This window comes from Salvelinus namaycush, chromosome 29 (genome assembly GCF_016432855.1).
Source record: "Salvelinus namaycush isolate Seneca chromosome 29, SaNama_1.0, whole genome shotgun sequence".
NCBI classification, from domain to species: domain Eukaryota; kingdom Metazoa; phylum Chordata; class Actinopteri; order Salmoniformes; family Salmonidae; genus Salvelinus; species Salvelinus namaycush.
This window is the reverse complement of record NC_052335.1, coordinates 20,370,516-20,394,059: the sequence shown is the minus strand read 5'-3', so window position 1 is coordinate 20,394,059 and position 23,544 is coordinate 20,370,516. Positions and strand designations below refer to the sequence as shown.

Below are 23,544 nucleotides of genomic sequence, written 5' to 3'. Positions count from 1 at the left end.
GACACGGCAGTCACACACACATTAACACAGTGCAAGAGCAGCACAACACTTTTTCACAACTGTATACTCCTAATTCCTTTATAAATTAACAACACGCCTTTCATAGTATATACTCTGAGGGAGGCTATTCAGAGAAAACATTTATGTATGATTCCTTTGCTCCTGGAGTGATGTCACTGTGTGCACACCTGCATAGCTATGCTGTTGTGGTGGTGGTCTTCCATGGGGCCGGGAGGACCCCTGTCGTCAGCGTATAACTGTCCTGGGGCCGGGTCCATCCGGTTTGTAGACTTGGAGGCTGGGATGGTGAAGTATTCCCTGGGGTAGGTCTGAGTGGGAATAGGATAGGCCTCCGGATGGGGTGGAGAGGGCTCGTCCTATAGACAAGGAAAAAGGAACTACTATTAAACTTCTTATGGCTGCAATCCCGTTAACGGGATGATATGACAACAGCCAGTGAAAGTGCAGGGCGCCAAATTCAAACAACAGAAATCTCATAATTAAAATTCCTCAAACATACTTTAGCCTAATTTGCTACATAGGTCATCTGCCTTTTTTGCAATTATTTTCCATTGGACAAAAGATGTAACCCACAAATATGTTGGCTTAGTTTTTTTTTGCCAAACTAACAATGTCTTACTGTAAATTATTTTATTTGATTTCAACTAACTTATGTTAACTTAAGATTTAATTAATCTTATACCATTTTAAAGGTAATCTTGTTGTTAATCCCACCAAAGTGTCCGATTTCAAATAGGCTTTACAGCGAAAGCACCACAAACGATTATGTTAGGTCACCACAAAATCACAGACAAACACAGTCATTTTTCCAGCCAAAGACAGGAGTCACAAAAAGCAGAAAGAGATAAAACTAATCACTAACCTTTGATAATCTTCATCAGATGACACTCATAGGACTTCATGTTACACAATACATATATGTTTTGTTTGATAAAGTTAATATTTATATCCAAAAACCTCAGTATACATTGGCGCCATGTTCAGAAATGCCTCCAAAATATCTGGAGAAATTGCAGAGAGCCACGTCAAATAACATAAATACTCATCATAAACTTTGATGAGAGACATGTTTTACATAGAATTAAAGATACACTTGTTCTTAATGCAACCGCTGTGTCAGATTTCAAAAAGCTTTACGGCAAAAGCACAATATTAAATAATCTGAGAACAGCGTTCAGCCACAAAAGAAAGCCATACAGTTACCCGCCAAATTGTGCAGTAAACAAAACTCATAAAAAGCATTATAAATCTTCACTTACCTTTGCTGATCTTCATCGGAATGCACTCCCAGGACTCCCACTTCCACAAGAAATGTTTGTTTTGTTCGGTAATGTCATTATTTATGTCCAAATAGCTATTTTTGTTAGGGCGTTAGGTACACATATCCAAACGCTCGTGCAGGTCGAGCATTACTTCGGACAAAAACTTCAAAAAGTTATATTACAGGTCGAATAAACATTTCAAACTAAGTATAGAATCAATCTTTAGGGTGTTGTTATCATAAATCTTCAATAAAGTTCCAACCGGAGAATTCTTTTATGTCTAGAGAATCAATGGAACGCAGTTCGATATCATGTGGAATGCGCGTGACCAGGAAATGGCTCTCTGCCAGTTACCTGACTCATTCAGCTCTTATTCAGCCCCACAACACAGTTGAAGCCTCATTCAAGTTTCTAAAGACGGTTGTCAATTTACCAACCTCAGATTTCTCACTTCTTGTTTGGATTTCTTCTCAGGTTTTTGCCTGCCATATGAGTTATTTTATACTCACAGACATCATTCAAACAGTTTTAGAAACTTCAGAGTGTTTTCTATCCAATACTAATAATAATATGCATATATTAGCAACTGGGACTGAGGAGCAGGTCGTTTACTCTGGGCACCTTTCATCCAAGCTACTCAATACTGCTCCTGCAGCCATAAGAAGTTTTAAACCAGACATTACGGTTGGCTAAGAGATCAAGACAATCGTTCTTGTGGTCGCATAGAGAAGGAATTGTGTTAGTTCAAATCATACATTAAGGTCGGCTACCAGACAATTGTTATTGTGGTCTTGGATTTCTGGAATCAGTGTTGTTAACGGTAGATGGCGTTGGGGTGCCATGGTCAGGGAGACCATTGTTTGTTGGTGATGCAGCACATGAACACAGCACCACAGCTGGGTAGCTAATCAGTAAGTGGTTAGAGAGCTGATTAGGATTCATTAAAGGGGAACATGAAAAACAAGAGGTAAAGCTATTTTCAGTAACGCTGCTTTCGGTTTTTACTACCAATAATGACTCATAAGACTCTTGATTACAGTTTTGATTGTGAGTGCTGAGAAGAACGGGTTTAAAAACAGGAAATAATGCAATACTGTACGGTCTCTGCATGATGGAGTTCAGCCCTGTCCTACTCTGACCTGTCCAGTGGTGTGACTGGTAATGTCTTGGTGTGGTCTCATAACTCGGACAGAGTAAAACTTCTCCTCAGAGAGACATGCTACGGAGACATTCCTCTGGCTGCTGTTGCTGCTGTGTTTACTCACATCAACACACAGGTTGCCCGTGGAGACAGAGGTGATCTTGGTCCCAGGTCCTCGTGTGTAGACGGCCTTCCCTCCCGGACTCTGGCTCTGGTCTGGAGGAGGAAAAAAACATGGAGTCAGAGCTGAGCAGAGGCAAACCCAGTGGTCACACCACATACTGTACCCCAGTGGTCACACCACATACTGTACCCCAGTGGTCACACCACATACTGTACCCCAGTGGTCACACCACATACTGTACCCCAGTGGTCACACCACATACTGTACCCCAGTGGTCACACCACATACTGTACCCCAGTGGTCACACCACATACTGTACCTCAGTGAGCACCATTCACCATCTCTTGCTATGGGGTTTGGAGGCTTTTGTTCCAGCCCGACACTAAAAAAAATCTCCTAATCAAGACACACTGGCACAACTCCCCAGGAACAGGGTTGGGTAGCACTGCCCTCCCCTCCTGACATGTACAGTATGTCACAACAGGCCTATTAAACGTCCCTCTGTATCACACAGGGGTGCTGTATGGGTTCGATCTACTCACTGGCCACGTTGGGGCTGGAGCGGTGGTCGGCCCGGTTCTTCAGTAGCCTCTCCTCCCCGCTCATCTTCTTTGGTTCTGGGTAGGCCTGCCAGTCGGCCTGGGGGCTCTCTGGAGAGCCGTTCTGGACCGAGTTGTTGTACAGTTCAAAGCCTTCGCTCTTTGGTCTCAGTTTACCATTCTTGTCACGCCCTCCTTGCGACGCTGAGAGAGAGAGATTAAGGATTAATGAGCCAACCACAGCAGACAGTTCATGCACAATGGACATCCTTAACTATCTGCAGTCATGTTCACAGCACACACTACCAGCCAGCACCCCATAAACTACAACTGTCTCTCTAATACCACAGAAGTCTATAGGCTGGATGTTGAAAACAAAACAACTCAGACTTTGGCTTCTGACATTTCAATGGAATTTTGAGCCCTAGTGACAACTGCTAAGTTTAATTGTGTGTGTGTGGGGGGGGGGGATTGCTAGAGCCCGCCACAAACCCTGATTATGCTAGTGTGGTAACACTGACTCTAGACCATGACAACAAGAAGGGACATTGTCTGCATCTGGAATGGCACCCTATGGGCCAGTAGTACACTATATAGGGGACACTGAATTTTCAGACACCACCATTGCCCTAGCAGAGCAGACCCTTACCTCTGGGCATCATAGGAGAAGGCTGGTTGAGGAGCGTGGCCAGGCCGTGGTAGATGGCTCCCTGTTTGGCCACCTCCAGTGTCACCACAGAGCCTGTCCTCGTCATCAACTCCGCAGCCCTGACAAGAGAACGAGGACATCACATATATTCATGGGACTCAATCAGAATAGATTGGAATGGAGAGATGATTGAATGTAACAGAACAAAACAAATATGCCAAAGTTGTTGTTTTTCATCGTGGTAGTACCAAGTACAGATGTTTATGAGACTTTCATTGGCAGACAAAGAGTTCACATAACTTGATCAGGAATGGCTTTAAAACATTCCCCATATGTAATAGCATTTAGAAATTCATTTCCCCACAGTTTTAAACTGTCTGTTTGGAGCTCAAGGCCTTGTGGTTAATCACTGGCAAACACATACACACAATAACTTCTCAAAGCAACCAACAAACCCAAGAGTTGGAACAGATTCTCAGTTGAAGAGCAGATAGTGCTGACTTGCTGCACCCTCGACAACTACTGTGATTATTATTATTTGACCATGCTGGTCATTTATTAACATTTGAACATCTTGGCCATGTTCTGTTATAATCTCCACCCGGCACAGCCAGAAGAGGACTGGCCACCCCTCATAGCCTGGTTCCTCTCTAGGTTTCTTCCTGGGTTTTGGCCTTTCCAGGGAGTTTTTCCTAGCCACCGTGCATCTACACCTGCATTGCTTGCTGTTTGGGGTTTTAGGCTGGGTTTCTGTACAGCACTTTGAGATATCAGCTGATGTAAGAAGGGCTTTATAAATACATTTGATTTGATAGTGTAATGCTTTCATTTCAACATGGCTATTAGATTTTAAAAGTTCAAATCAACTCTTTGAAAACAGAATGTTAGCGATTGAGCACTGAGTTTCAACTGTTTGGGCATTTGGAAACCAAAGGCACACGGACAGAAAGGTTGTGGGTGTTTGAAAGGGTATAAAGGATTAATCTGTGAGAGGTGTGGACCAAGGATAAGCTATTCATTACTATTAGACCCAACATAAACATCGTGGAGGTCATTGTAAGTCAGTGCACTGTAGATAAGTCTCTGCTCGTTCAACGTGATTGAGACTATTTAGTTCCATGGTGTAACTGCCTTCTATTGAAACGGCTCTTTGTATCAACTTGGCCTTGATGTTCCCTATCTTGGGTTCTCTTCAGTGCGTTATAAGGACAACAGCAGGACATTACATGTCTTGCTTCAATCCTAAACCCAATCTGTACACAAGGGCCAAGTAGTGTTGTGGAGTGACCCGGGGCAAGGCGGGACAGAAATATTTCTGAGGCATTACCTCTCCTGGGAGAGGCCCACCAGGCTGCGGCCGTCCACACTCAGCAGCTGGTCCCCTGCAGCCAGACGCCCGTCCTACACACACACACATGCACACACACAGACACGGACACGCAGACACGCACTCAGAGAAAGAGGGTGAGGGAAGAAGAGACAGGTTGTATAATAGCAGCAGTGCACACATTGAAAGTCAGTCTAGATTTTTGATTTGAGCAGATTTATTAGGACACCCATTAGCCAATGGAGACAGCTAGTCTTACTGCGGTCCAACATATTACGAAAAAAGACATTACAGCCAAAATACTTCACAATTGACATACTAGATGAGGTCATTCTGAATATAGGATGTAGTCGTTGATCTAAAACACTCACCATGTCAGCCGCGCCTCCCTTCACAACAGACTTGATGTAGATCCCGAGCTTGTCCTGCCCAGCACCCTGGAGGAAGACCGAGGAGAACATTCACTACACAGGCCAAGGAGACAGACAGAACACTTGGACATAAAGAAGGTCTGGCTGGGACACTTGGCCCCAGTGTTCTATTGTGACACATGCTACTGTGGAGCAGCTGCTAATCAGCTGGCCTACTGGACTGGTGAAACATTGTTAACAGTAACACATAGACCATTTAGGGTTATAGCACATCACTAAAATCACACAGCTACTGTAGCACTGTCTGGAGACATCTGTCTGCAGTGAACTGACAGCTAAATTAAACTATTCATCTGGAATCTAGAGAGCCTGAGCGGGACAACTTAGATTCAATCAGCACTGTTGACAGAAGTATCAACAAAACATGGTGTTAATAATGACGCTACATGAGACGAGGCCAAAGGAGGGTTGACATGATACGTGCCATCTGCTGTTTTGACATGATACGTGCCATCTGCTGTTTTGACATGATACGTGCCATCTGCTGTTTTGACATGATACGTGCCATCTGCTGTTTTGACATGATACGTGCCATCTGCTGTTTTGACATGATACGTGCCATCTGCTGTTTTGACCAGCCACTTCAACCAGTTTTGGTTCCCTTTAACAGTCACCACATTTGAAAGACCGGGAAACCCTATAATGAGTGGTTCCCCCATCCTTCTGGCCTAACTAAAACTCCAACAAGGCCTCAAATCACCATACCAGTTAATACCGCTAAAATCATTCCACAAACTATTCAAATACAATCCTAGAGTAGTGTGGAAGAATCCCTGAAGGGTCAGCGTTTTATAAAAATGTTCTTTTGATGAAAAAGTATTTTCCCATTGCTGAGCTCTCTAAAGGTAGCAAAGGGTACTACCCAATATGGCCTGGCCAGAGCCAGCTGTAATATTTAGGGAAGATCAGGTAGAGATCACATTGAGCTGCCTGGGATAGTACTTGTTCTGTTCGGTTTAATATCATTCCATTTCAAAATAACACGAGAGAACAGTTTACATGGAGCTATTGCCCAGACCACTCTAAAAATAGCTTTCACCTGTACAAACATAGCAGGCTAGATAGTAGATATAGACTTTACTCCTACTTTGTAACTCCAGAACTCCACTGAACAATTGCTCCTTAGCCCATTCAAGATTGACAATTCAACATCATGCTTGCCTGAAGGAACCCATCGAACAGCATCAAATGAACTTGACAGAGAACTTGGCCACCAGCCACTATTAGTGTTACTGAGAACAAACGGTTCATTTCTGAAGTTGAACATGAACTCCTTCATGAATTCAAGGGAACTAGTACAGCTTCAGTTAAAGCAATGAAACTGCTTTACACTGTCACCTGCATCCCCATGTAGGCCTATACACAGTCAGACAGTCACATACAGTCCTGACCTCTTCTGATGAGCCACCAGTACAGTACACAACCTTTAGAGACATGTGGGGCTCCCGAGTGGCGCAGTGGTCTAAGGCACTGCATCTCAGTGCTAGAGGCGTCACTACAGACCCTGGTTCGATTGCAGGCTGTGTCACAACCAGCCGTGATTGGGCGAACCATAGGGCGGCGGATAATTGGCCCAGCGTCGTCCGGGTTAGGGTTTGGCCGGGGTAGGCAGTCATTGTAAGCAAGAATTTTTCTCAACTGACTTGCCTTGTTAAATAAAAATGAACATGTTATTGTGAGAATGTGTGTTGAGAAGCAAAGGGAGAGAGAAAACAGAACAGGTGTTGTCCTCTAGACAAAACATAGCATCTTGGAGCGGAGGAGTATGACAGGCCAGAGAGACAGCAGCCAGAGGAGAGGGAGATCCCAGCCCTCCTCCTCAACGGTCAACAACACATTCCACTGTGCAGCAGATAGATACCGCCTCACAGCATAGCCAGCCTGGTGGTCCTTCTCCCCCACAGCACCAGTTCAACACCTCACCACCTTATGCTCCTACTCAAGTGTAGTGACTCACAATAAGACCCTGTATTTACAGTATCAACATTCCAGTCTGAGCACTAATACCTCTTGACGCTGGGCCACGAGTCTTTGGAAGCGACATTAATTAAAGGATGGGTGTGGGGCTCTGGTGACCCTTAACAGAGATCAGCAGGGGGTTGTGGGTAGAAACAGACTCCAGCTGGAGGTGCCAATAATATACAAGTCAAACACGAGAACCGGGATTGGACGGCTTTACCAGTAAAAGCCACCCATGTGTGGGCCCATTAGCCATCTCACGCGAGGGCTGCCGTGGATGAGACACACTGTTGTTTTAAGGCTAGTGTGTGGTGATCGGATGAGAAAGGCTGGCGGTCGACACTAAAGCTACGGGAGAGGTTTGGACGGTCGCCCGCTGACTATTCCTCAAAGTGTTTGATGGGCGTTGTGAAGATCTGCCAAAACAACCACTGAAATATAAACCGTTGAGGAGTCAACTACCACACTCCTTATATGTGATGCTTTACGTTTGATGCCAACGCAAACAATGTAAGGCCAGAGGATCTGAAGACTAAAGAGGGCGAGACAGAGAGAGAGGATGGACAGAGAGAGACCGAGAGGGGATCTGTGGGTATGGGAACCCAGAGTAGGGTTCAGCCACAGTAGCGGAGAGGCAGACACAGAATCTGCCTGAGAAAGCCATTTACTCTACAATATACCCTCCTCTCCTCCCCACCTTGATGTCCAATGTCACTTCATATCTATTGCACCATACAATTGTTCTAATATAGCACAACTACCACCACAGAGCATCAGATAAACAAGAATGAGCCAAGAACATGAAAACCACCAGACCTAAAACCCCTGAATAGAGGGAAGAGTCAACTAAACCAACAGCAGACGTCACTATGTTCAGTCTGGCACTGTTGTGGTAGTCACTATGTTCAGTCTGGCACTGTTGTGGTAGTCACTAAGTTCAGTCTGGCACGGTTGTGGTAGTCACTATGTTCAGTCTGGCACGGTTGTGGTAGTCACTATGTTCAGTCTGGCACTGTTGTGGTAGTCACTATGTTCAGTCTGGCACTGTTGTGGTAGTCACTATGTTCAGTCTGGCACTGTTGTGGTAGTCACTAAGTTCAGTCTGGCACTGTTGTGGTAGTCACTATGTTCAGTCTGGCACTGTTGTGGTAGTCACTATGTTCAGTCTGGCACTGTTGTGGTAGTCACTAAGTTCAGTCTGGCACTGTTGTGGTAGTCACTATGTTCAGTCTGGCACTGTTTTGGTAGTCACTATGTTCAGTCTGGCACTGTTGTGGTAGTCACTATGTTCAGTCTGGCACTGTTGTGGTAGTCACTATGTTCAGTCTGGCACTGTTGTGGTAGTCACTAATCTGTGTCTTATCACCAGTGCTGTCACTTGGTGCTGGGTGACAGACTCCTCTTAGAGGGGAGTCACCTAAGCCCAGAGGGGGACATTCCAGAAGGCCACCCGTCCTCCGCGGGGGACATGGGGACACAATGGTCCACATCACAGAAGGGGGGGGGGGGGGGGGACAGGAGGAAAAGGTGTCCCCTTACCCACACGAGGACCACTGGCCCTCTACCAGGCTGATACAGATTCAGATTTATTGTCCTACAAGAGGGAAATCTTATCACAGCTCACATTTGGGCATAGTGAGAAAACTAGGCTGTCAGTTTCATCTATACTGCCACGGGGAAGAAACAAACCGGGGAATGTATGTGTGTGTGTGTGATGCAACGCCACTTGGGTTGTTGTGACCGACACTACGACGTCATTAAGTCACCAAAATGGTACGTGTGTTCTTCCAGGTGTCCAATCTAAAGCCATAAGTAGGTGCTACCTGATCTCTCCAAAACATGTCAGAGCTTCTGTTACCACAGAAACATGTAGACTAGTAGAGTATGAGTAATGTTCTAGATGAAGGCCTTTACATCAAGGAGAGATGTGAGGGAAATGGGAGCTCTAACCCACAGACAGAGAGGGAGGCGGTGTTTCATGGAATCCACAACCCTGTAAGGCAGTAGTCAGACAGGCACAGCAGGAGGGTTACTGTACCCCGCCTCGGCCGCTCAGCCCAAAACACACACACCAAGTTCATAGGCTCAGTTAGCACAGCATGAAACAAAGAAGGTCTATAAAGCCCATTAATAAAACTCTGCAGTGCTTTAACGAGAGCTCTAATTGCTACTGTTTTTCAGTACGACGGCTGGCTAGTGTAGCAGAATACAGGGTAGTATTCATGCCTGCCTAAAGGTGGTATAATCCCCATTCATCCAACACGTATCTCACCTCACTCACATATAGACCTAACTTGATTTATTCTAGTAAAGGAGAGGAAGTTGACACTAATGGCTGAGTTCACAGAAAGCTTGAAAAAGAAAAGGAGAGCCACACACTCTAGGAGTTCAGATGTTATCATTTAATATTCTAATAACCAGCGTTATTCAATTATTACATCTGAGCTCCTAGAGTGTGTGGCTCTCCTTTTAATTTTCAAGTGTTCTACTCCGCCAGCCAGCGCCTCGCCTAACCAGGTGTTCTACTCCGCCAGCCAGCGCCTCGCCTAACCAGGTGTTCTACTCCGCCAGCCAGCGCCTCGCCTAACCAGGTGTTCTACTCCGCCAGCCAGCGCCTCGCCTAACCAGGTGTTCTACTCCGCCAGCCAGCGCCTCGCCTAACCAGGTGTTCTACTCCGCCAGCCAGCGCCTCGCCTAACCAGGTGTTCTACTCCACCAGCCAGCGCCTCGCCTAACCAGGTGTTCTACTCCGCTAGCCAGAGCCTCGCCTAACCAGGTGTTCTACTCCGCCAGCCAGCGCCTCGCCTAACCAGGTGTTCTACTCCGCTAGCCAGCGCCTCGCCTAACCAGGTGTTCTACTCCGCTAGCCAGCGCCTCGCCTAACCAGGTGTTCTACTCCGCCAGCCAGCGCCTCGCCTAACCAGGTGTTCTACTCCGCCAGCCAGCGCCTCGCCTAACCAGGTGTTCTACTCCGCCAGCCAGCGCCTCGCCTAACCAGGTGTTCTACTCCGCCAGCCAGCGCCTCGCCTAACCAGGTGTTCTACTCCGCCAGCCAGCGCCTCGCCTAACCAGGTGTTCTACTCCGCCAGCCAGAGCCTCGCCTAACCAGGTGTTCTACTCCGCTAGCCAGCACCTCGCCTAACCAGGGGTGTTTCTTTTGCCTCCTGACAGAATGAACATGAGTAGCTAGCTACAACACTGTTTTTAATGATCACATTGTCGGAGGAGGGTGTTAAACGTGTCGATTCGCAGTCATGCTGCACGCCTCGCCCGATGCCAAGAGGAGATGTGTGTCTGTGTGGACTAAGTGTGGCACACATCACACCTGTGATCGGAGCCAGACAGCTGGGGGGGCTGAACGCCTCAAAGGAGACAATTACAGAGTATTATACAGCTGTAACACGTCTAGTCAAGTCTCAGCCTCAGTGCATGTGGCTCCAGAACAACACTGTAGACAGCCTGTTCAGCCTCCGCATGTGGCTCCAGAACAACACTGTAGACAGCCTGTTCAGCCTCCGCATGTGGCTCCAGAACAACACTGTAGACAGCCTGTTCAGCCTCCGCATGTGGCTCCAGAACAACACTGTAGACAGCCTGTTCAGCCTCCGCATGTGGCTCCAGAACAACACTGTAGACAGCATGTTCAGCCTCCGCATGTGGCTCCAGAACAACACTGTAGACAGCATGTTCAGCCTCCGCACGTGGCTCCAGCACAACACTGTAGACAGCATGTTCAGCCTCCGCACGTGGCTCCAGAACAACACTGTAGACAGTATGTTCAGCCTCCGCATGTGGCTCCAGAACAACACTGTAGACAGTCTGTTCAGCCTCCGCATGTGGCTCCAGAACAACACTGTAGACAGCATGTTCAGCCTCCGCATGTGGCTCCAGAACAACACTGTAGACAGCATGTTCAGCCTCCGCATGTGGCTCCAGAACAACACTGTAGACAGCATGTTCAGCCTCCGCATGTGGCTCCAGAACAACACTGTAGACAGCATGTTCAGCCTCCGCATGTGGCTCCAGAACAACACTGTAGACAGCCTGTTCAGCCTCCGCATGTGGCTCCAGAACAACACTGTAGACAGCATGTTCAGCCTCCGCATGTGGCTCCAGAACAACACTGTAGACAGCCTGTTCAGCCTCCGCATGTGGCTCCAGAACAACACTGTAGACAGCATGTTCAGCCTCCGCATGTGGCTCCAGAACAACACTGTAGACAGCCTGTTCAGCCTCCGCATGTGGCTCCAGAACAACACTGTAGACAGCCTGTTCAGCCTCCGCATGTGGCTCCAGAACAACACTGTAGACAGCCTGTTCAGCCTCCGCATGTGGCTCCAGAACAACACTGTAGACAGTCTGTTCAGCCTCCGCATGTGGCTCCAGAACAACACTGTAGACAGCATGTTCAGCCTCCGCATGTGGCTCCAGAACAACACTGTAGACAGCATGTTCAGCCTCCGCATGTGGCTCCAGAACAACACTGTAGATAACCTGTTCAGAGGAAAGATCAATGCCCAAAAACATCTGATAGAAACTATCATGCACTTCATTTCTATAAAGAACTTTAATAGGGAGGTGCAGTATCACAAAGTTTTCAAACGCTTTTTGGATGAAGTGCCTTGCTGTCTATTTCAATGTTACGCTTCTGTTAACTTTTTACTCCACAATTGTACTACAAGAGCTGTTTTTCAATGTGTGGACTAACAAGTGACTGCATCACTCTTAAGTAACTGGTCAACAACACAGGGTGAGCAGGGGAAATGACCCTCTCCTTTGTAGTTTGTGATTAGTTTACCAGGTGTTATGATCTGAGGCTGAGCACGCTCACACTTTGGTGGTAGGGTCCAGTAAGGACAGAGAGGACTTCATCTCACACACACCTAGCGCAGCCACCACCACACACACACAAAGCTAGCACTGCACAGCCACCACCACACACACAAAGCTAGCACTGCCCAGACACACACACACACACAAAGCTGGCACTGCCCAGACACACACACACAAAGCTAGCACTGCCCAGACACATATCACACCTCACTGTAACCTCACAGTTCTACTTCAGTTAATTTATTGTTTTAACCAATTAGAAGAGGGGACGCACTTCCACAAAATAGAGATCTGCTTTATCGCAACGTGTGCTTTTACAAAATCTAAATTAAGTTTTACTACTTTAATTGCGAACTGTTCAGAGTTTTTCACAAACTAGCTGACTGAGGAAAAATGTAGATTCAGGAAGGGAGCCCACTAAAGCAGTCCAAATGTATATATATATTTTTTTTTTACTTCAGTCAAATGTACTGTGTCACAAACAAACAGCTCTCCCGACCCGCCCTGTCCTGCAATGAGTCTTCCTGCCCAGGGAAGTGCACTGTAACCCAGATTTGCTTTATAGGAAATTGGAGCAAAGGCATCCACACAACTACTGTCTGTCTGTCCTTTCACACTGAGGCTGCATTCATACGTGTGTGAGTGTGCATATCTTAAACCAGACTCCTATAGGACATAAAATCATACTATGATATGCAGTTTCCTGCCTTTGGGTTTAGCACAGGAAAGAATAGTTAATCACACCAAGTCGAATGCGGTGGACTGGAGTCCTGAGGAAGTTTACTATAATACACACACAAGTCAATTTGTCCACAGTTCTTTGGTTTTTAAGTGGAGCTCCATACTGAGACGTGAACAGCTCCATCCATCCATCCACTCATTATTTCAGGCTACGCTACACAATCTGACTGGAGAAAGAAGGAGCAAGGAACTAGCAGCACAATATCATCTCACAAAACCAACTTTTTTCCCCTCTCATCTCTGTTCTTATCTCTCTTTCTCAAGATGGAACATTCTGTCTGTGATGACAGCGAATTAAGCAAAGAGAATGTGTCCTTGAATCTGATAAGAAGTGTGTCAGACAGTGCGATCGTCACACTGGGCCAACTCTGGGCAACTCCAGATGAACAGGATACAGACACACTTAGGCACCACACTAATCTGACGTCTTGACATCTGCCTGCGGTCTAAATCATTCCAGTATGCTTCCCTCTGTTGAGAGTGTGTGTGTGTGTGTGTGTGTGTGTGTGTGTGTGTGTGTGTGTGTGTGTGTGTGTGTGTGTGTGTGTGTGTGTGTGTGTGTGTGTGTGTGTGTGGTGGGGGGCGGGGCTTGCTTGGTTTAGTGGAGACCACACAAATCGGTGTCTTCGCCCCTCTGTCTGGGGTGTGTGATGGTTAAAGGAGGCTGCTAGGCTCTTCATGTGGTTTTCTATTAAACAGGCTATTCAGTCTTGACAGAGGCAGACGGGGCTCTGTTTAGAAGTGGGGGATTTGGATATTTCCCTGGAGAGTACAATCCATATCTCGCTCATTCATCATCTGCTATTCAAGTCTTTCATTTTGTTGTTTAATAACTTGTGCCTCTGTCTGACAGCCTGTCTAAAATCTGCAAGGCTGTAGACAAGGACACACACACGGCAGGCTCACTGCTCTAATGAAGTCATAAAAACAGTAGTTCACAGAGCGGCGGGAACGAGGGACCTTTCAGGGGCTAACTCAAGCCAGATGTGCTACATGTCAGTCTGATAAGAACCACGTCCAACATGGTCAAACGCACGCGCACACACTCACAAATCATTGGATCCATCGCTCCACAGATTGAAGAGGAACAATTATGGAGGGAGACTAGATGTCTGGTCCCCTGGACACACTACTAACAGTATGAAGAGGAGAATAGCTAGAGAACAGCATGTTTAAACCTCTAGCAGCTTTTCCTTCCATTCCTCCAACACTACGTGGTGGTCATATGGTGGTCATATATATGTTGCCTTAAATTAGACACTCCCTCCCTCTGTCAGTACCTGCTGCTAATCCAGGCAGGTGCAGTCAAACATGGAATGAGTGCTGTCACAAATGTGAGCCTCCACCCCAATCCTAACTGACAGTATGAGGCAGTTTGAGTGCTGTGAAATTCTACTAGGCGCCAGGATTCAAAGTGGCAAACTGTCTCGACACGAGCATGGCCCCCATAGAGGTTAGATGATTAGATCTTTGTTTAGGGAGGCAACAAGGCCAAGTGTTAAATTGCCCGTGATAATGTGTGCGTCACCGTGTACAACTTCACCCAAAACAACATGCGATTGACAGAAGGGTCCGTGGCAGGGCAATTGGAATGGTGAACTCACTGGGCATTGAACTAAACTTTCCATTTGTCACAGAGAAAGAACGGCAAAGGAAAAAGGGGCGTGATCGTTAGCTGGGAACCCACAACTGGGTTTTGCCATGTTCCTAGTAACCACTGTCATTCAGTTGAGTACATACTGTAGAACCCACCCAGGAAATATAGACTACTGTAGGCCTACATGGTGTAACTCTTGCTGTGCTCCAGGGCAGGACTGGCAGGCAGTGGCAGTGACCAGTGCAACCACATTCTGAGAAGCACACACACACAGTTGTAAGCTAATGCTCAGAGTCCCGTCTCACACACAGCCAGCCAGCGAGCTAGCCAGCAGCAGGAAACACAGCCCCGCGAGCTCAGAGCACATCCTCCCATTGTTACTGCTGCTACAGCGCTCTACTGGAGGGAGACCATAGGCTTTGTACTCAACCAGCTAATCATTGTATAGCTGCATCTACACTACTGTTCCATCACTATCGTCTCAACATCTACAAAACAAACAGACTAGCAAACAGACAAAACAAGCCAACTTATATCATATTTAAAAAGCGCTGAAAGGAATGAGAACGTCTGTTTAGTTCGAGGGCCAGTCTGTCTACCTCCAGATTGGGGAAAGATTAATCAGAATAGCTTCCCCAGGCCTTGGGTTGTCATCAGTGGGGGGAAATGCTGGACAATGAGCAGCAGGACTCCCCTGTGAGGTGGAGTGGAGAGAGAGGGTCAGGATATCCCCCTGTTCTTCCTCATTTGGAACCCAACAGTCTTGTCCCCACGAAGCCCTTTAGGTGAACATCTGCAGCATAACAGCCTGGAGTAAACACAAAACTAGGCCTGTCAGAGCAGAATCAAGGGGACAAAAGTTAGGCAAATCAAGCTCTTGTCCCAGAGATGACGTTCTGGCCTGTGTGCCTGCATCGCCTTGACAATCATTAACTGTGTGGTCTTGAGATAGCAGCAGTAGAGCAGCTGGACAGCCCAAAATGGGTAATAGCTCAGTAGAGAACCGCCCTAGGTTCCTTACATAGCGGGTCACAGCAATATGATGAACTGGTGTGAGCTGGAGGCTTATTTGGTCTGAGTTTCTGGCAAAAGAGAAATCATACATTTTGAATGAGCAACCCTGCAAAACATGGAATTTAAACTGAAAATAATACTTGATTAGAGAAAACTCTACAGGCGTCAAATATGAAAGACGGTGTGAAGCTTACAGCAGTAGAGAACACTGAGCAAGTGGAACAGCAGCACATACTGGAGGACTATTAGCTGTGTCTTCCCATCCTCAACCCCCTCTTCTGCCAAAACGGCTACACACCACCCACCACACATACACAGTCACACCTGTATTTAACACACACAGACAGAGACAGAGAGAGAGCGCCTTACCGACTCGTCCTTCTTTCCAACCACAGAGAACCACATGGTGTAGGTAGATAGTTCCCGCTCGGCTAGAACTGGCTCGCGCTCAGGCACAATTAAAAGTCCACAAGGAGGGGCAGATCACAGCCCAGATGTACTGGTGTAATAATCACACAGTCAGAGACCAAAACAAAACAGCTAACGAAGGAGGAGATACTAGAGGAGATACTAGGTGCGGCGCAGTGGGAGAAAGAAAGAGGTCCACACTACATTCTACTGTAGGACGCCATATGACAAATAATCAGCAGCCAGCCAGAGTAGGAAATACCATTTACAGACTTAAGTAAACAGTCCACCAGCGTTAGCCACTCGCTACTCTGCAACAGTTTGGGTAAACTTTCAGAGCACTACCCAGCTGTGTGTTCTGCACTGGGCAAATTACTCTTCTCTCACTCTCCCCCTCTCTCTCATTCCTTCGCTTCTCCAGTCTGCCTCGGACTCGTGCCTTCCTTCTGTCTCCTGTCCTCCCCTCCCATTTTCCCCTCCCTCTGCTCTCTCCCCACCTCTCTCGGTCTTTCTCCCTCCACCTCAGGTTGAAAATAGCAGTAAAAACAGAGGGTGTGGCCCCCACCTCCTCAAATACAAAAACTGTGCTTTGAAAATAAACAGTTCAGGGAGGCCCCTCTATTCGCCCCCCCCACTCATCCTCCATCTGCCACCCCCACACCATCCATCCGCCCCCCTCCCCCCCACCCCTACACCATCCATCCATCCGCCCGCCCCACACCATCCATCCGCCCCCCCCCCACACCATCCATCCGCCCCCCCCCCCCCACACCATCCATCCGCCCGCCCCACACACCATCCATCCGCCCCCCCCCCCCCCCCCCCACACCATCCATCCGCCCGCCCCACACCATCCATCCGCCCGCCCCACACCTTCCATCCGCCCCCTCTTCTTCTCAGACTCTCATTCATCTGTCAGTGACAGTCTAAAGCCTTAATGTCCACCAGATGCGTCAAAATCTTTGCGTTCCGGCGAACGTCATTCATTGCCAATGGAGCAGTCCACAACGCGGCGTTGGGGCTGTTGCACTAAGCTGTGGTGTGCTTTACCGCGTGGTGGTACAAACTACAAAGCTAAGCACTTTCCAAGTTAGCTTAGAAATTGCTAGCACCTAGCTCCCCCTTTCCAGCTAATTATTTCACATTCAACTTTCAATCCAATCATATTGGCAATGTGTCTCCATGCAACATTTTTTGCATGGAGGCCCCGGTAGAAATCGGTGCTTTGGTGGAACAGGGCAGGGAGGCCAGAGACAGGGAAAATTACCTTGTCCTCCATGCTGCAAACCTTTCTGCAGCCCTGCAAAGCACATGTGCGTCAAGTACCAAAAATGCTGACTAGACATCCGGCAAAAACAACTTACGGCAAAACGTATACGCATCTGGTGGACATACGGCAGAAACACACTCCAATTAACCCACACAGACCAACCCGGGTCAGACCTGGGCTATAATGGTGCCAGCTGAAACATGGCGGTCACACACACACACACACACACACACACACACACACACACACACACACACACACACACACACACACACACACACACACACACACACACACACACACACACACACACACACACACACACACACACACACACACACACACACACACACACACACATTATCTGGAGTTACGGCAGGCTAATGTAGTAAACAAACACAGAAGAGAACCCAGTACAACCTAAGGCTCTTACATCCATCCTCACCAACACTGCTAGAAACAGCATGTTCCACCGGCAATGTTGTTGAACTGAAAATGAGGACACCTTCAGGCAGGTTCTTGACAACGATTGAGAGAAGGGCTTATTTTGGATTATTTATGTGTTCACCAGGCAGTAGTCATCAAGTCTGCTTGAGCATGGACGCAACAAATGTCAATGATTCTGGGTTATTTCTTAATTGAATCTGTGTATTTCTCATCAGTCACATAACACTTCCCTTCCAGCCAGGAAATCACAAACCTCTTGAAGGAGCACTAGTGGGTATCGACAAATACATTATCAATAATAAAAGGAAAGGATTAAAAGATGTCTTACCTTGGCAGCCACAATGCTGAGGCCCATGCCATTGTGCTTCTTCAGGGTGACCGTCACAACTTCCGGTTCCTTCCGCATTTGCTGCAACGAGAGGACACAGCAGCGTTAGCTTAGGAGAAATGTACTGAAAGAGCTAGAGTGCAGTTGGTGTCAACGGTGGGATCCAGGCGAGCAGCTCAGTCAGGCTTCTACAGGGCTCTCAGAGCTGGGAGCTCTCTCCTGGACGTTTCTCAGGCAGAATGAGGCGCTGGATGAGGGAGCAGAGGGATAGGCGCAGAGCAGGGTCGTCATACAGAGAGAGAGCTGGATTGGGGCGACCGCAATGAGAAATGGCGGGGGCTGGAGAGGAATCAAGAATGAAAGCCACATGCGCTTGGCTCCAGAGGATCTCAATGGGATCGTTTAAAAAGAGGGCTGCCTGGGAGCAGGGTGGGGAGAGGGAGAGGGCAGGGCTTTCCACACAGACTGCCTCTCGTCCCTATGGCACTGAACACATTGAGACTCAACAGCCCCAAAGACACAAACAACTCTTCGCTGAGCTATGCTGTACAGCCACATAGTTCAGAGACAGAGAGTGGATACAAAGCCACATTAACAGGGATCTGGTGGCATTTCTCATCGTGTGATGTGGTGTAGAACAAGTCTTTCTGAATGCCATTGGAGTGATTTCACCAAGTGCTAGAGGGCAGGGTGATGCAGGGTTCAGCTGGCTACAATGAGTAAAGAAAACATTCATTCAGACAACAGATATTCTGCAGTAAGAGACCAACTCTTAACTCAAACACCTGCCAGTGTGAGCATGTTCTCCAGAGAGAACGTGTTTTTAGGATGACAAAAGTCAGACTGCACTAGGCTAGCTACAGTAACACCTCCTGTCTGGACTAGTGATCAGGGAAACCTACCCCATTGTTGTGCTCCTCGGGGATCCCCTGTGTCTCTGTCTTATTAACCCTGTAATGGCTGCTAACAGCGGTACTCTATGGAACACTAGAGTAGTGATTCTGGAGCAAGGCAGTGGAAACATGAGGCGGGGTGCCGGGGTCACCCCGCCTGGCACACGACCAAGAGGCCATTAATCAAAACCTCAGCGGTGCTTAAACGGTTTGGGCGCCCTCCTCCTCTCCCCTCCTCTCCCTGGTCCCTTTACTACTGTGGGGGCTGGGGCTAATGCCCACCCTGAGCTGAGGTTTGAAGCATGAAAAAGGAGAGCTGGGGGGAAAAAAACAGGGTAAATATACAGGAAGCAGTGTAATTTCTTTTTTTGTGTGATTAGGGTGAGAAGGGTATAATTTACTGCCGTTCCAGAGCTCTCTGGTCACTTATTGGTCTCTGTGGTGTAATTGGTGTTGATTGAAATCGAGCAGGAGGGAGTGTGTGTGTGTGTGTGTGTGTGTTGGGGGGAGGTCTGTTAGTGTTAAGTAGAGTAGGGCAGAACGGTGATTGCATGACAGCAGCATGGGACATTAACGTTTTCCATACGATCGTTGGAAACAAGCGATGCCAAAACATTAAGCCACAAACAGAGAAGTTGAGTAATTGAAATATATTCAAGTGTTATAAACAGCTAAAAGCAGCAGCCTATTAATTCCTCTGTGCTTCTCAGTTACTTAGTAATATGGTGGCTAATGTACAAGGACATGTCTGCGTCATGACTAACAGGCACTAATGTGCATGATCATGCAGCTCAATGTAATGGTGTCCTGCATAGTCCTACAGCAGTAACGGTCGGAGGGACACCTACCAGGTCGGAGTTGTCTGCAGAGAAGTGGCTGTCGCAGTTGACTCCTTCAAAGTGGATGGTCCAGGTCCCAGGGGAGCGCGGGTGAGGGGTTAGCCGACAGAATCCTGCACAGGACACGAGAGGAAATCACAGTTATCTTCTTCTACTTAGTACAGATCTGAGACTACAGTGACACGGCAGCAGGAACAACTCTTGGAATCTCTCTCAAACACTCTGATGAGGACAGGAGCAAACAGCTCTCCAGTCTCCTCTTACATAGCTACTACATTCCACTGCCTACGCGTCAACAAAACAAACACAGGCCAGCCCAGCCTCTGATTGGTTCACAACTTTAGGTTTAGACAGAACACAACCGGTGTGACATTCTGGAATAGAGTGTATTATTGTTTCCTCCTCCACACAAGTACCTCTCTGACAAAGGGGGTCCAGGAACTCCTGGAATCCGTTGGGAATGTTCCTCACAACGTCGCAGGAGTAGCCGTCCTCGGGTAGTAGGAAGGGCAGCTGCAGGTCAGGGTCCTCCTCTAGCTGGACCTCTCGGCCATCGCTACGGGCCAGTTCATCTGCTGTGTTCTCCGCCACGGCAACCACGTGGTCTATGAGCTCCTATAGGGGGAGACACCAGACGGACCAATGGGGGCTTAGTTACATCAGAGGAGAGGGATGTGTGTAATAGTCCTTTGACTGTTTCCTCAATATTCCACAAAGTAGAAACAGCTACCTGGACTGGAAAAGGGAGCTAGGAAGATCAGTCAAGTGGTGAGCTTAGCTAATGTTTACCCCAAAATAACAGCTCAAACTCCAACATATTACAACTATGGGAGGAGACTTGTGTTAAGCAATACTTCAAACCGCAAACCCCTATTTCTCCACTTCAGAGTCATTCATTGTAACTCTAGTGTGTGAGTGCGCACGTGAATAGAGGAGTGTGTTGTCATGTCTTACTGGGGGGATGTAAGGCTCGTCAGGAGCACAGTGGTAGTTGGTCATGAGGGCGTTGAGCTGCAGGGAGTTCAGCTTGAAGCAGGTGTTGTGGATGTTCTGCACGTCCTGCATGGAGTACTTGTCCATGGTGAGGAGAGTCGTAGCCTGGGGAGGAACAACACAACAGAGTACAATTAATGACAGAGAAGGACTTGATTTATAGTGACCTGTTGTCCACGCTGAAGTCCTTCCCCTACAACTTTCCTTAAGCACAACGGCTCCTAAAGGATCACCCAGAGCTGCTGACAAGTATTCAATAGAAACCATTCTTCTGAGGTGGAAGAGCCTGCCCTGCCTACAGTAAGTCACCATATGGAAAACAGTGGGTAGCTAACAGGTGTGCCATGCTGGACAAAGATAGGTGGATCATACCTGTACGATGCGACTGAGGTGGCAGTCGGCAGCCAGCTCCAGGCCCTGTTTCTCTGCCCAGGCCTCGATGTGGCTGAGCTGCTGGCGGAGGATGGCGCCCCAGTAGTGTGAACACAGTCCAGAGTCAGCCTCCATCACCAGCTTGTTGAACAGCCACATGTTGATGAAGTGGAAGAGCTGGGAGAACAGCTGGATGGTCAGCGCCGCGTTGACACGGCAACGACGCAGCAGCGACATGGCGCCCGTCAGGGTGTGCAAAACATCCTCTACGTGGGGAGAGAGAGAGATGGAGGATGAGGAAGGAAGAGGAATGCCTTTTTACATTTCCACTACTGCTGGAGTACTTAGTGAATAACCAGTCCACCAAGGTTTCAGTTGATTTCTATACACTATGTCCCCACTAGAGGGCTCACTTTAAAAAACAATCAGAGTTACATACGGTGTAGCTGTGAATGTAAATAAACTCCACAAAAAAAGAAAGATCCTTTTTCAGGACCCTGTCTTTCAAAGATAATTCGTAAAAATACAAATAACTTCACAGATCTTCATTGTAAAGGATTTAAACACTGTTTCCCATGCTTGTTCAATGAACCATAAACAATTAATGAACATGCACCTGTGGAACGGTTGTTAAGACACTAACAGCTTACAGATGGTAGGCAATTAAGGTCACAGTTATGAAAACTTAGAACACTGAAGAGGCCTTGCTACTGACTTTAAAAAACACCAAAAGAAAGATGCCCAGGGACCCTGTTCATCTGCGTGAACGTGCCTTAGGCATGCTGCAAGGAGGCATGAGGACTGCAGATGTTGCCAGGGCAATAAATTGCCATGTCCGTACTGTGAGACAGCGCTACAGGGAGACAGGACGGACAGCTGATCGTCCTCGCAGTGGCAGACCATGTGTAACAACACCAGCACAGGATCGGTACATCTGAACATCACACCTGCGGGACAGGTACAGGATGGCAACAACAACTGTCCGAGTTACACCAGGAATGCACAATCCCTCCATCAGTGCTCAGACTGTCCGCAATAGGCTGAGAGAGGCTGGACCGAGGGCTTGTAGGCCTGTTGTAAGGCAGGTCCTCAACAGACATCACCGACAACAACGTCGCTTATGGGCACAAACCCACCGTCACTGGACCAGACAGGATTGGCAAAAAGTGCTCTTCACTGACAAGTCGCGTTTTTTTCTCACCAGGGGTGATGGTCGGATTCGCGTTTATCGTCGAAGGAATGAGCATTACACCGAGGCTCTTACTCTGGAGCGGGATCGATTTGGAGGTGGAGGGTTCATAATGGTCTGTGGCGGTGTGTCACAGCATCATCGGACTGAGCTTGTTGTCATTGCAGGCAATCTCAATGCTGTGCGTTACAGGGAAGACATCCTCCTCCCTCATGTGGTACCCTTCCTGCAGGCTCATCCTGACATGACCCTCCAGCATGACAATGCCACCAGTCGTACTGCTTGTTCTGTGCGTGATTTCCTGCAAGACTACCATGGCCACCGAAGAGCCCCGGATCTCAACCCCATTGAGCACGTCTGGGACCTGTTGGATTGGAGGGTGAGGGCTAGGGCCATTCCCCCCAGAAATGTCCGGGAACTTGCAGGTGCCTTGGCGGAAGAGTGGGGTAACATCTCACAGCAAGAACGGGCAAATCTTGTGCAGTCCATGAGGAGGAGATGCACTGCAGTACTTAATGCAGCTGGTGGCCACAACAGATATTGACTGTTACCCCCCCTTTGTTCAGGGACACATTATTCCATTTCTGTTAGTCACATATCTGTTGAACTTGTTCAGTTTATGTCTCAGTTGTTGAATCTTATGTTCATACAAATATTTACACATGTTAAGTTTGTTGACAGTGAGAGGACGTTTTTTTTTTGTTGCCGAGTTTACAAATGTAACAGTATCCCCACTGTGGCCTGGATGAGTTTAATATATACAGTATATATACAGTATATATACACAGTAAGAGTGTCAGACCGTGTATGAACAGAGGTGAGTCACCTATTTTGGGCCTTTGAGTGTTCTGTTCCTCTGGGTCGTCCAGGAAGGCAGGCATGTAGTTACTCAGGTCAGACTGCAGACACTGGACCAGGTACCTGAGAGAACACAACACATTGGTTCTGTATGGTCCACATGGATATGGATAAACAAAAGACACATACAATGCATATACGACCACCTACATAAAGTCAAACACACATACGTTCCCTTGGCCTGAGAACAACACACACACACACACCCACACTTCCACTGCCCTAACGGGACTTCCTCTGGAATCCCACAGTACACCAGTGGTCTGGCCTGGCCGGCACGGCCACCGCTCTGCTCCGGAAAGACAAAGC

The 23,544-nt window shown here is 47.7% G+C and overlaps 1 protein-coding gene across 9 annotated transcripts in view; it reads right to left on the bottom strand.

The window, feature by feature from the left end:
* Positions 1–23,544, bottom strand: part of LOC120024176 (afadin-like) — a 117,878-nt gene that overhangs the window by 11,454 nt on the left and 82,880 nt on the right. For all 9 annotated transcript variants that reach the window (XM_038968349.1, XM_038968353.1, XM_038968355.1 and 6 more), the window contains 12 exons: positions 23,204–23,298; positions 21,189–21,454; positions 20,778–20,921; positions 20,240–20,438; positions 19,833–19,936; positions 18,092–18,172; positions 5,435–5,500; positions 5,064–5,137; positions 3,737–3,855; positions 3,091–3,291; positions 2,549–2,640; positions 189–377 (listed from right to left, as the gene is read on the bottom strand). In XM_038968349.1, the coding sequence (XP_038824277.1) occupies positions 189–377; positions 2,549–2,640; positions 3,091–3,291; positions 3,737–3,855; positions 5,064–5,137; positions 5,435–5,500; positions 18,092–18,172; positions 19,833–19,936; positions 20,240–20,438; positions 20,778–20,921; positions 21,189–21,454; positions 23,204–23,298 (1,630 nt within the window). The remainder of the gene's footprint in view (positions 1–188; positions 378–2,548; positions 2,641–3,090; positions 3,292–3,736; positions 3,856–5,063; positions 5,138–5,434; positions 5,501–18,091; positions 18,173–19,832; positions 19,937–20,239; positions 20,439–20,777; positions 20,922–21,188; positions 21,455–23,203; positions 23,299–23,544) is intronic.